Source organism: Lynx canadensis, chromosome B4, assembly GCF_007474595.2.
Source record: "Lynx canadensis isolate LIC74 chromosome B4, mLynCan4.pri.v2, whole genome shotgun sequence".
Classification (NCBI taxonomy): Eukaryota; Metazoa; Chordata; class Mammalia; order Carnivora; family Felidae; genus Lynx; species Lynx canadensis.
The window spans coordinates 99,435,297-99,448,290 of record NC_044309.1 but is presented as its reverse complement, the minus strand read 5'-3'; the positions used below and the strand labels follow the sequence as shown (position 1 = coordinate 99,448,290).

The 12,994-nt window shown below is 34.4% G+C and overlaps 1 protein-coding gene across 2 annotated transcripts in view; it reads left to right on the top strand.

Moving 5' to 3' along the window:
- The window catches only part of OSBPL8 (oxysterol binding protein like 8), a 156,091-nt gene that overhangs the window by 110,936 nt on the left and 32,161 nt on the right, over positions 1–12,994 (top strand). For both annotated transcript variants that reach the window (XM_030323280.1, XM_030323281.1), the window contains 5 exons: positions 1,767–1,847; positions 3,582–3,683; positions 5,673–5,876; positions 8,679–8,763; positions 10,057–10,228. In XM_030323280.1, the coding sequence (XP_030179140.1) occupies positions 1,767–1,847; positions 3,582–3,683; positions 5,673–5,876; positions 8,679–8,763; positions 10,057–10,228 (644 nt within the window). The remainder of the gene's footprint in view (positions 1–1,766; positions 1,848–3,581; positions 3,684–5,672; positions 5,877–8,678; positions 8,764–10,056; positions 10,229–12,994) is intronic.

Here is a 12,994-nt window from a genome sequence, read left to right as displayed (position 1 = left end):
TTTTCATTAGCATTTATTCTTCATTACCAGTATCTAAGAAGTACATTATAATACACATTTTCCTTTTAAACTGTGGGAAATAGAAATCATCTGTTCTTCTGACAGTAACTTGCCATCCTGGGTTCTCAGTGGCAAGAAGAAGACAGAGACCTGTTTGGCTTGAGGAATTTTGTAAAATTGTTTGATATCATAATCTGTGCCATTCTCAGAGTAAATTGTATGGTGTTTCAAGTCTAGTCCTGAAAGGAGTGACTTCAACAAAAATTTAATTGGTTTAACCCCCACCTCCAGTAGTTTGTAGTTCTCTTCTGTCTAGTTCAGCCAGTTATTATTACCACCACTGTAATAACCATATTTTATACCTAGTAGCAGAAGCATTTTCAGGAGAGGTAAAAGAAGTGAGTTGCAAATGCTAGTTTAATTTCATTTTATTAATTCATCAGGTATTGGTGAGCCCTTTCTTTTCCCAGGTGTTACCTGGGTATCATTGGTGAAAAAATATGGTCCCTGCCTTCATGGTTTTTAAAATTGAGTGAGGGAGTTTATACCCAAAGTTTTTTTTTTTTTGGTTTTTTTTTTTTATCCGTGAGCACACCTAGTGATACGCACATTGGCAATTCAGCATTTGAAAACCACCATTGGATCAAGCCCCCCAATACTTTCTTGGCACTAGGAGTCACGCTTAGAACTTTAAGTACCTGTGTCTAACAATAGATAAAACAATAGATAAAAATGAAAATCATAGAACACAAAGCACTAAACATGTTTAATTGTATTGTTCCAAGATTTACAGAAGCAGTTTTCATGTTTATGCTCTTTTATTCTGGTTAAAGAATGTAGTTTCCTTAAAAGAATGTTGGATTAAGAGACCTAGATATCCCTGTATATTTATTATTTATTGTTAGTTTAGAAGATCATGATTTGTAAAATGGAGATAAAACCACTTGTTAAATCTATTTTTCAAGGTTCTTGTGAAGATCAAATGAAAACAAATATAAACAAAGTCTGGAAACAAGTTTAAGACCATAATACTCAAGGGGCACTGGATAGGTAGGAAGAAATAGATGTTAGGAATATTGGTTTTTAAACACTACAAATGAGATAGTGTTTTAATACTAATTTCTGAAGATCTATATATTTCTTTCCATTGGAGAAGTAGCAATAGGGCAGTACGTGCGGTAACTTGCTAGAATACACGTGGTTTGGTTTTTTGATTTGGAATATTTTAAGTGTTAAAAAATTAACATTCCTTTGGATACTTTTGTTTTAAGAATAAATAATTGCGTATTGTTTCCTAGAAATTGTCTAGAAATAGAATGCAAAAATTTACAAATGATCTTATTTAATCTTATATTGTGGTTTAATTTATTGACTAGGTTTTTTTTAAGTCTGTTTTTTTAGTGATCTCCACACCTAATGTGGGGCTCAGACTCAAGACCCCAAGATCAAGAGTTGCATCCTTTTCTGACTGAGCCAGCCAGGCGCCCTGATTAGCATTATTTTAGTACTTTTGTGGGTTTAACATGGATTAGTTTTTAAACACAAATGCTTTATTGGGAAAATTGACATTTGAAAATTTGTATTTGGCTGTATATGCTGTATATAATTTGTGTATAATGTATATAATTTGTATAGCTGTATCACAGTGATAAATGGGAAGAATGTCACAAACATAGCTTTAACATTAATTTTTATATGCTGTATGTATAGAATAAGTGAAGGTTTTAATTATTATTTCTTTTTTGTTCATTTCCCTGTGATTTCAGTCTGAATCTAAACTTTATAATGGCTCGGAGAAGGATAGTTCAGCTTCAAGCAAGCTCACAAAAAAGAATCTCTCAAGGTTAGTTTTTCTACAGCTATTTCATAAATAACATTATGCTTTGCATGTGCTTTTGAAAGTAGGATAACAGAAAGAGATGTATCTCCTAAAGAAAGAAAAATAATGTCAGACAGGCACACATAAAAACTGTTACTATTTGTGTGGCACACTGGAGTCAACTGAAAAGGCTACTTGATGACCATCCAGTGCCACTTCAGGCCTCACCTTGCCGTCCAGAGGCTGAGGACTGGTGTATCTGCACAATTGTACCTGAGTTAGGCATATCACTGTGTTGTAGAACACATGATGGGAAGCTGTGATGCTTTTTGACATTCAAGTTTACTAAAAGTCATGGGCTGAATTTGGCCCACAGATAGATATTTTGTTTGACCCACACAATGGTTTAAAAATTTGCAGTAACAGTTACAAGTTCAGATTTCCAGCCCCTGTCTAAGAAATACTGCCTTTGGACTGTCTTCCAGAATGGACCACAGATCCTTGACCTTAAGAAATAACATGCTTTCCAGTCCACTCTAAGTCCCTGCATGGTCTATTTACCCCCTTTTTTTCTTATATCTGATCCTATATGCATTTGTATTTGCAATCCCTATTAAATCTGTTAATTCAGATATGAATATTAATAAGACCAAAGTCTGAAGTATTTTGGTGTATAATTATTTAAAACTTCTTTACTATTAAGTGCAACTAGGAAGGTTTTATAGCTAAGAGAAGTTCATCACTGGGAGTTTTCCACTACTCTTCTCTCGTCTGTGTAATAACAACAGAGCAATAATGAGACTATGTTAATCCACTCCTGCCTTCCTAGACTATCTCACAGGTGACTTCTGAAAGTAAAACTTTAATATTTTGATTGAATAAATACCACTTTGTGGTTTCTTAATTATTTCTTACATTTGCCAGTTGCAAATAATCATAGCATTGTTTGTAAAATGAAAAACTGGTAACAGAGTGGATTTCCATCAGTGAGAGAACTTACTAAGAAAAATTATAGAAGCAGTATAGCATGGTGGTTAAGACCATGTCTTTTAGAGCCAGTCTGCCTCTGAGTTGTGCCTGCATGACTTACTAGCTGTGTGATCCTGGGCAAGTTACTCTCTGTGCCTCAGTTTTCTCATCTGTAAAATAAAGATAATAATTGGCCTACTTCCGAGGTTATTTCAAAGATTAAATGAGGTAGTACATGTAAAGTGCTTATTAGCACAGTAATTGGTGCACAGAATATGCCCAGTAAATATTAGCTCTTACTGAGATAGGCATGGAAATGCTCCAAAAAATATTGAATAGAAGAACCTTTTTAAAAAATGTGTTTAAAAAGGCAGAACCACAAAAGCTGTATATTTTTTAGGTTGTATACATAGAAAAAGCCTGAAAGGATAGTGTTTTCTGGAAGTGTTAACAGTGGTCAGTTCTGAGGATTAGAATAGGATAGGGTATAATAAAGACAGCTTTAGTTTTATTTGTGTTTTTTGAAATTCTAACCATGAGATTGGATTCATGTAGTATTGTGTAACTAAAAGTAAAATTCCTCAAAAACATACAGAGCTAGTGATCAGAAAAACAAGATTCTAAACTCTAAAAATTCCTATCAGCTCTTTAAAAGTTCTTTTATCCTAAGAAGCTAGAATTCTAAAAGAGGTTTAGAATTGTATGCTCTACATTCTATAGACCTAAAAAAATTTGGAAAGAAATTGCCCATTTCTAGTGAATTTTTAATTTTTCTATTATTTCTGTAAAATAGGTGCAAAAGAAAAATTACCGAGAAGAAAAGAAAAGAGCCACAAAGGAGTTACTCAGTACAATCACAGATCCTTCTGTTATTGTTATGGCTGATTGGTTGAAGGTCAGTTTGTATTGAAGCTTGAATTCAAATTGCTGGATGTTTACCTACAGGAATAGGAAAGCCCAAAGAGCACCTACAGCCTACAAGACAAAAACAACTCCTGGGATGACTGTTTTTCACTGGCAAACTATTAATTGTATCCCAGAGGTTCTATGTTCTAGTCATAATGGGGAGAAGGAAACTTAATATTGTCTTAACATTGAAATGGATAGCAGTTCTTTTTAAAGGGGTTTTTGATTTGTGTGACATTTATATAATCTAATTTTGCTGTTTAAATTATTAGTATTTTTATAGGTGTGGCATGCATTATTGAGAAGATATGAAACAAAGTTAATATAAAAATTGTTATTTGGAAAGGATTAATTTTCGGAAAAACATGCATATTGCTGTTTCCATACCTTGTTTTGGCCTCTGGTTATTTCCACTTACTTTTATTTACTTTTTTATCATCCCACTCTTTCTTTCTTTCTCATTCTTCTTTGGTAGGAATCTTTCAGACTAAATGCAAAGTGTAAGAATGATCTAATGAGACTCTGTCTCCCAGCAAATTTTAGTATCTGGCATTAATCTAAAAGTCACTCCAGCCCTGAAAGCTTTCTATTCTCCCAAAACATTGGTCCAGCCTCCAACGTATAATCCTTATGAGATCTTTTGTCAAAGTTCTCTTACTAAAATGGAAGCCCAATGATAGTTTCCTTGTTAGTTCAGGTAGTGCTGGGATCTTCTTCAGTGTTGTGCTAAAGACACGTTCTGACTTATATTGACTCTACTTAGAAATCTTTATGCTGTATATCTCATGTGGGTTTTTCAGAGCTAAGCTTCCTCTTCTGACATAGGATTTCTGCAGCTAACCCCCTAAAGTGTCCCTAACACATCCCCTGGCTGACTTTCTAAATCATAACCTTCATTCTGATCATTTTCCATCCATGTTATACTGTCACATGTCCCAAATACAAAATGTTATCTCAGGGTAACTCTTCCATTTGCTTCTCTTATCTCTCCGTTTCTTTTACAAAACATGTACTTTTCTCAAAGATTTTCTCTCTTCTTCATTCCTGACTCCAAACTCCCCATTTCTAACTTTTTCTTGTTTAGAGTTATTGTGGTATGCCTATTTCAGGGGTTAGGGAGCCCTATATTTATTTCATAATTCAGGTAAGTGCTTTGAGAGAGCAGATGTTTTATAGTAAATAAAAGTGAGGATAATCCTAGTTTTTATTCTAAGTAGATTAGCATTCTTTTCAGTATTGTGAATTCAGTGATTTGCATAGAAACATTTTTAACGGATGACAGAAATAGACATTGATAGGAAAAACCAGTTATAGACCTACTATTGACATAGCCTTAAACCCTGGGATGAGGAACATTTTGAGACTAGAGAGAGATTCATGTAACTGTGTTTTAAAATTTTTCCAAGAACTTAAATGGCACATTTTATGTAATTACTAAGAACAAAGTAACTTAAAAAAGGTAATTTTAGGGGCTCGAAGGAGGTTCTTCCCTCTTCCTACCACTCAGTGAATATTTAGGGAATGCCTGGTGTGCATGCTGGCAGTGACTTCAGTACTGTCGATGTAGGGGGTAAAAGGGGAAAGAATCTTAAAAGATGGAATAATCTTATACTCCCACAAATAAAATTACAATAGACGGTAAGAAGAAAAGAATCTTGGGACTAGGAAAAGTATATTTTAATGGCCCCTGAGCTGGCGTGGAGGGTTAGGAAAAGCATTCTATTCTACTTGGCACATTACTTTGAAACTGTTGACCTAGCCTCTAGGTAGACTTTAAGTTCTTCAGAAGCAGGAGCCATGCTTTTTGTCTTTCTGTGCAGTCCTTGACATCTAGTAGCTTAAAAAAAAAAAAAATCTATTGAATCTTAAGTGTATATGTTGTAGAAATGTTAGATATTTGCCATTACTGAATTTGTATCTTGTGGAGCAAAAAAGATAAAAACAGCTTTATTTCCTAAATTAACTTATCTTTCTGTAGATTCGTGGTACTTTAAAGAGTTGGACCAAGTTGTGGTGTGTTTTGAAACCTGGGGTGCTACTGATTTATAAAACCCAGAAAAATGGTCAGTGGGTAGGAACAGTCCTTCTGAATGCCTGTGAAATCATTGAGCGTCCATCAAAAAAGGACGGCTTTTGTTTCAAACTTTTTCATCCTTTGGAGCAGTCTATTTGGGCAGTGAAGGTAAGCACTCTGTTATATAGGTGAAAGGTAAAGATGACAATCTGTGAGTAGAACGGAGATAAATCAATTAACCTAATGACTGTTAACCTCTGCAAGCACTTCTAAATTTGCTTGTTTTCAAGTGCATTATTCCTCTTTTTTCTCTACCCACAATGAATTGTGTACCAAAAGGCTTTGTTTACCGTTAAGATCTAACTTAAGGGATCTTAAGCCACCTGGGTGACTCAGTCAGTTAAGTGTCCGACTTCAGCTAGGGCATGATCTCGTGGTTCGTGAGTTCGAGCCACACATGGGGCTTTGTGCTGACAGCTCAGAACCTGGAGCCTGCTTCAGATTTTGTGTCTCCCTGTCTCTCTGCCCCTCCCCCACTTGCATGTGAGCGAGCTGTCTCTCTTTCTTTCAAAAATAAATAAGCATTAAAAAAAACTATAAAAAGATCTGACTTAAAATTTTTTGAGGAAAATGTTTCCCAAATTTACTCTGTACCTTATAAACTCTTATCCATGGGGATTCAGTTTGTAGTGTGTTTTTAAAAATTTGCAATTACCAGAGCACCTGCGTGGCTCAATTGGTTAGGTGTCCAACTTCGACTCAGTTCATGATCTCACAGTTTGTGGATTCAAGCCCCACGTCAGGATCTGTGCAGATAGCTCAGAACCTAGACCCTGCTTCAGATTCTGTGTCTTGGTTTCTCTCTGCCCCTGCCCCACTCATGCTCTCTCAAAAATAAATAAAAATATTTAAAAAATAATAAAGCTAAAATCATAACTGTGATCCCTCCTGTGTTATAAAAGCAGAAACTTAATCAGGAAAATAGAAACGCCTTATTTGATTAACTACCAAGGGATTCTACAAACATTAGACATTCCATATACGCTAACGGAAATAAGAATTTAGTTAAATTCTTACAAAGCAATAATTGTTTCAGTTTCTAAGAAGATCAGTTATACATGAATAAGGGTTTAGATGTTCTCCCTTAAGGAAAACCACCTAATTGAGATACAGAGTTAAAATAGCTTCAGCTTAATTTTTTTTTTTTTTTTTTTTTTTTTTTTTTAGTGTTGCTTAATTAGGCAGTATACATACACCTCTTAAAAACCTGGACTTTTAACCTTTATTTCAGTAGTCTGTAGTCATACCAGGAATAAATTTAGGATTAGAGAGTTAGTTTCATTCTGGAATTAGGTACTTCCCATAGGGAAAGAATTTAACCCATAGTACCTCTGTTAACTATATATCATGTGATTCTCAAGTAAGAAAAAAAAAAACACTTTCAAAACCTTTTATGTACAGTATTCTTTACTACTACTCTTAGGAATTGTAAGGATTATAATGAATTTTTTTTTTTTAATGTTTTATTTATTTTTGAGAGCATGTGACTGGGGAAGGGGACAGAGGATTTGAAGCAGGTTCTCTGGTGACAGCAGAGAGAGCCTAATGCAGGGCTTAAACCCACAAACCGTGAGATCATGACCTGAGCCAAGGTCGAATGCTCAACCAGCTGAGCCTCCCAGGTGCCCCAGAATTTTAATGAATTTTTAAATTATTAAAAATTTTTAATGTCAAATTTATTGAATTCCCAATACTGGTGGGAGGAAAATTTGTACAATTAGACAATCATCAGAATATTTTCCACAAGCAAAATATGCTCAGGATATTGTTTAAACACCTTCAAAGTCAGTATCTATGATTAAGTAAAAGTAATATTTGTGAGTTTTTACTTTGTATTAGGGACTCGAACATTTTATATGGACTCTTTTTTAATTCTCATACCTTTAAGGAGGTTATAATTTTCCCCTGTTACCTAGGTAAAGAGATTAAGGCCTAAAGAGTTTACCTAAGAAATTTTTCTAGCATGGAACAGCTTGAAACCTAAGCAGTGTGACTAGATCCTACTCTGTGATGGTTCTAGGAACTGGCCCATAAATTAGAAAGCTATTTGAAAATACCCAAGGGATATTACAGTATTAGTTAAAATTGACTTTTTCTACTTTTTCATTTTGAATCTTTACCTTCTTTATGTTTATGCTTCTCAAATTCATTTTATTCTTTGATCTTACAACTTAAAATTATGCTTTACTATCAAAATTATACTGTGAGTTCATCCTCAGATTTCCTTCCCAAAGAATAACTGTGTTCACCTAAGATTAGCCTTGGTGATACTAATTATTTAGGGTTCTTGGTGTTGTATACTCCTAAAACAAATAACCCTTGCCAACAACAACAAAGAAAAAAATTCCATTTTATTTCTGGAAAAATAAAATTAACTTTTTTAGTTAGTATTTCATAACAAGTATTTTATAACAAGTATATCAATGGTTGTAAAACAGAGATTTTTTTTCCCCTAGACCTATTCAAAATTCATTTCTCTTTTTCTTATAAATTTTATTTCCAGCTTTTTTTTAGGCCTCTAGAAATTTAATGTTACTTAGTATCTTTTGGATGGAAATTCTCTGTTAAATTAAACTTTGGTCTAGTATAATAAGTTGCAGGTTTTTCTTTACTATGTGAACCATAAATAGAGATCATGTTTAATGATAGCTCTAAGTTGTTCAACTTTCTATTAAAGATGTATACTTGCTGGAGGAGGAAAACTTTCCTTAATACTTACTTTCTTAAAACTTTACCTAATATTTTTTAAGCATAAAATTAAAGCTTGTTTGCTTTTAGATTATTATAGGTAATAGTGGATAATATGAAGTTGAGATTTCATAATATGAACTGTACACCTTTGCTTTGCTTTGCTTTGCTTTGCTTTGCTTTGCTTTGCTTTGCTTTGCTTTGCTTTGCTTTGCTTTGCAGGGCCCCAAAGGCGAAGCAGTTGGATCTATAACTCAACCCTTACCTAGCAGTTACTTGATCATCCGAGCTACTTCAGAGTCAGATGGTAAATACAGATTTTGATGGATTTGATTTTGGCCCTCATTTTTTTTAAGGGTTTATTTTATATGCCACTGTGTATTTTCCTTTGGGGAAAATCTCTTTAGTATGGTACTGGAGCAGACATATTGTAATTATAAATTGCTTATAATACTAAAAACATTAACTTTGTAGACAAAAATCTGATAGGAAGGAAGCACTGTATAATTGAGTGATGAATTAGCGAAAGTTTTCTTCTTCATCCTCCATTGATATGTTAACACTCTTTTTACTTTCGTTAGTGTTCTTTGTGGTAACTCACTAGGTTTTGTACTTTTAGAGGTACATTTAATATTATTTGTATTTTGTTATTAAAAATTAACATTTATACACGTATATACTGTTTTGAGTTTTTTTATATAGAAGATTCAAATACAAATTTTTCTGCAGTTAGTAACTTAATATTTAATTCTTGAAGCAATATGGAGAGGGTAAAACTTATTTAATGGGAAAGCCACACTAACTTTAAAACCTTAATAATTGATAATGGATTTCTTCCTCACTTTTATGTTTTATAGTTTAGACTAACTTAACCTAGGGAATCTTGTAGCCTTTTAGAGTTTACTTTTACCTGATGACTATTTTTAAAATGTCATAGGCACAAGCTTATGTTATGAAAAGCGTTTTACTTGGCTGATGTTTTCAACAGATATGGAAATATATATATACATTTTAAGAGCAACTAACTTTTATTTTGCTAATACAGTTCTAAATTTTAATTTAAAAATAAAGTTACTAGTGTTTCTACTAATGCAGCAGTTAATGACAATATTGTACAGGCATTTATTTCCATGACTTCAGATTTTCGTACCTATAAGTAAAGTGGATGGTAGTAAACCTGAGGTTAGACCTTTTATCAGAAACAAAATATTAATTTGATAAGTTTGTTTATAGTAGAAGCATAACCCCTTTAGTGTATTTTCTGTACCTTCATTGGTAGCTACGAATTATACTACCTGTTAATGTTCTAAGATTTTAGAAGTAAAGTGTGTTTATTTTAGATTAGGTGTACTTTCTAATGTGTTCTATATACTGTTCATTTACCCATGGTTTTTAGATGCTTGGTCTGTGAAAAGCACTTGCTAAACTGAAAAACTGCATTAAAAAATCCTTGCAAGATTTTATATTCACGTGAACTTTTCCAGTGAATGTTTCTCAAAGAAATAATAGTATGATTAAAGGTTAACAGTAGTAAATTAAGATGGATCCTTGTTTTTATAGTTTCTTGAACTATATTGCTTATGAATCTGTGTTCTTCTAGGAAGGTGCTGGATGGATGCTTTGGAGTTGGCCTTGAAATGTTCTAGTCTTCTTAAACGTACAATGATCAGAGAAGGAAAGGAACATGACCTGAGCATTTCATCAGAGAGCACACATGTGACTTTGTATGGCTTATTACGTGCTAACAATCTCCACAGTGGTGACAACTTTCAGTAAGTAGCTATTGCCACTAATTTGGTGGTTTTTAGAAGGGACGATGTTATTCACTAGGTTAGTGGCAGGCCTAGAATTTTTATGGTGTATCTAGAATTCAACATGGCTGTTTTCTTCCCATTATATGGTCTGAGGCCTGATTTACTATTTGCTTATTTGCTGTAATAAGGTATAGAAAGTTATTTCCTTTATTTCAGCTAATGTGAAGTAGTTGTTCTTTCCCAAATACATACCTTTTCTTTATACATGGTGTTCCCTCCATTAAGAATGTTTTCTAGGGGCACCTGGGTGGCTCAGTCGGTTAAGCGTCCGACTTCGGCTCAGGTCACGATCTCGCGGTCCGTGAGTTCGAGCCCCGCGTCGGGCTCTGGGCTGACGGCTCAGAGCCTGGAGCCTGCTTCCGATTCTGTGTCTCCCTCTCTCTCTGCCCCTCCCCTGTTCATGCTCTGTCTCTCTCTGTCTGAAAAATAAATAAACGTTAAAAAAAAAAAAAAAGAATGTTTTCTAGTCCTCCTTGCTCTTTTTTCCTTTCATAATCCCATTCTTCAAGACCAATCTCAAATATTACATCAAATGCAAAGCGTTTCTTGCTTCACAATAGTGAGATATAATCTGTTCTTCTATTACTGTTTTGTAGCACTTTTTAATTTTTTTGGTAATGACACTTGACTTGCTCTGCTTGGTATTTGTGGAATGCTCCTGTTATACCATAGGTGTTTCAAGTTGGAACTGTATCCTATTTGTGGTTTTATACCCTGAAACATTCATTGTAGTTAATACTAAAAAAAAATATTTCCCTTGGGAAACAAACAAGTACCTTAGTTGAGGTTCAAATCTCTTTTGTTGCTTTGGAGGGAAACTTAGACTTCTCCTCCCTTCCCCAGTATTCAGCCTCTGCTCTGAAGCTACTTATTCCCAACAGCACTGAGGTTACTTTCCTCAAAGTTAGGAATGGGTGTTTGTTGGCGCCCCTTCCCAAGATTTTTCCCTTGAAGCTCTTCAGCTGTAAATAGTCCATTATTTTTATTGAATACAAGATAATTTTTAAATGCTCTTATTTTGGAATCTTAAAAATTCATCTGCACATATTTATTCATTTAAATTTTTGAGCCTCTTTTGTGTATGAGACATACACTTTGCTGTATTATTCACTGCATTATAAATAGGGAGATGTATCAGATATGATCCTAAATTTGAATCCAGTGCAACAGCATACTAGCTTTCTGATCCTGGAGAGATGTTTTATTTTGTTTAAAACCTATAAAATGCCAGGCAACTATAAATGATAGGAAGATAAGAATGACACAAACAACCAAAGGAGAGATGCTGTAGGGTAATACAGGGTCAGGAGAATTTAGAAGTTGGAAAGATAACATTCAGCTAGGGAATCAGAGGGAAGATCAATATAACAGATTTTTACAAAGGTAGTCAACATAGCAACATTTTCATTTGGCTGTATGACAAAACATGAGCTAAGAGATGCAGAGACCAGGGAAGTGGAGGCCTACCTTTGAGATACATAGTCTGCCTAGATGTAAGGGACAGGGAGTGGGTAAAATTAAAGAAGATTACAAGTTTTAAATCTCAGATGATAGTAAAATAAAGGACCATGTTGGGAGATGATAATATGTTAAATAATTGCACATGTTGAGGATGCATTGGCCCCAGGACATATAAGTGATATCAGCCAAGCGTTTAAAAACATGGGTCTGAAGCTTATTTCTGCATGCATGGGTTTGAAAATCAAACAAATGGTGGTGAAGGCTTGCAACTGGCAAGCCTGCCAAAGGGGAGAGAGGACAGAGAAAATAAAAGAGGGTCAAGGAAGATTAAAATATCTTACAGATGGAAGGAAGTAAAAAGGATCAGAGAGCTCAAAAAGTCAAACCACGGTTACATGGAACCGAGGCACTAATACCATTTTAAGAAAAATAATTGTCACAATCCTGTAATGCAGAGAAGTCACAGAAGGTGAAGATTATACAAGGCCACTGGATTTGTCAACTAAGCTGTCATTAGTTACCTTTAAAGGAACAGATTCAGTGGATTTAGGGGAGTGAAAACCAGATCATGAGAGATTAAAGAGTGAATAGGTGATAAGAAAGCAGAGACAGCAATTTTAGACTGCTATTTTAAAATATATGATTATAGGGGTGCCTAGATGGCTCAGTGGGTTAAGCATCCGACTCTTAACTGGCTCAGTTCATGATCTCCCGGTTTGTGAGATCGATCCCTGCATTGGGATCTGTGCTGACAGCGAGGAACCTACTTGGGATTCTCTCTCCCTGTCTCTCTCCCCCTCCCTCACACGCATGCTTGTTTTCTCTCAAAATACATAAAGAAACTTAAAAAAAATACATGATTATAAAGGGAAAGAAAGAAAATAATTACCATAAGAATGAATTTCTATTAGAAACTCTTTGGTTAGAATCCAAATGAAGATTTTGGAAAAAAAGTTTTTTTTAATTTTTTGAAGCTGGAAGTGAGTTTTTTTTATAAGTTCTGTTTTGTACAGATTATTAACCCTAATCACTGTATGAATAGGGTGGGGGTAGCATCTTAATCTGTTTAGGCTATAGGTTTATTTCCATAAACTGAAATATCCATTTCTAGTTCTCCTTGGATTTTTTTTCTCAAGATTAAACCTGTGAGTCAAGTATTAAAGAGATATAATTACTTACCTTTTACATTTTCACTCACTTCAAGTGACTTTGGAGAGACCTTTACAGAGGGAAAGTCATAATTCATTTGAGTTCACTTGAGAA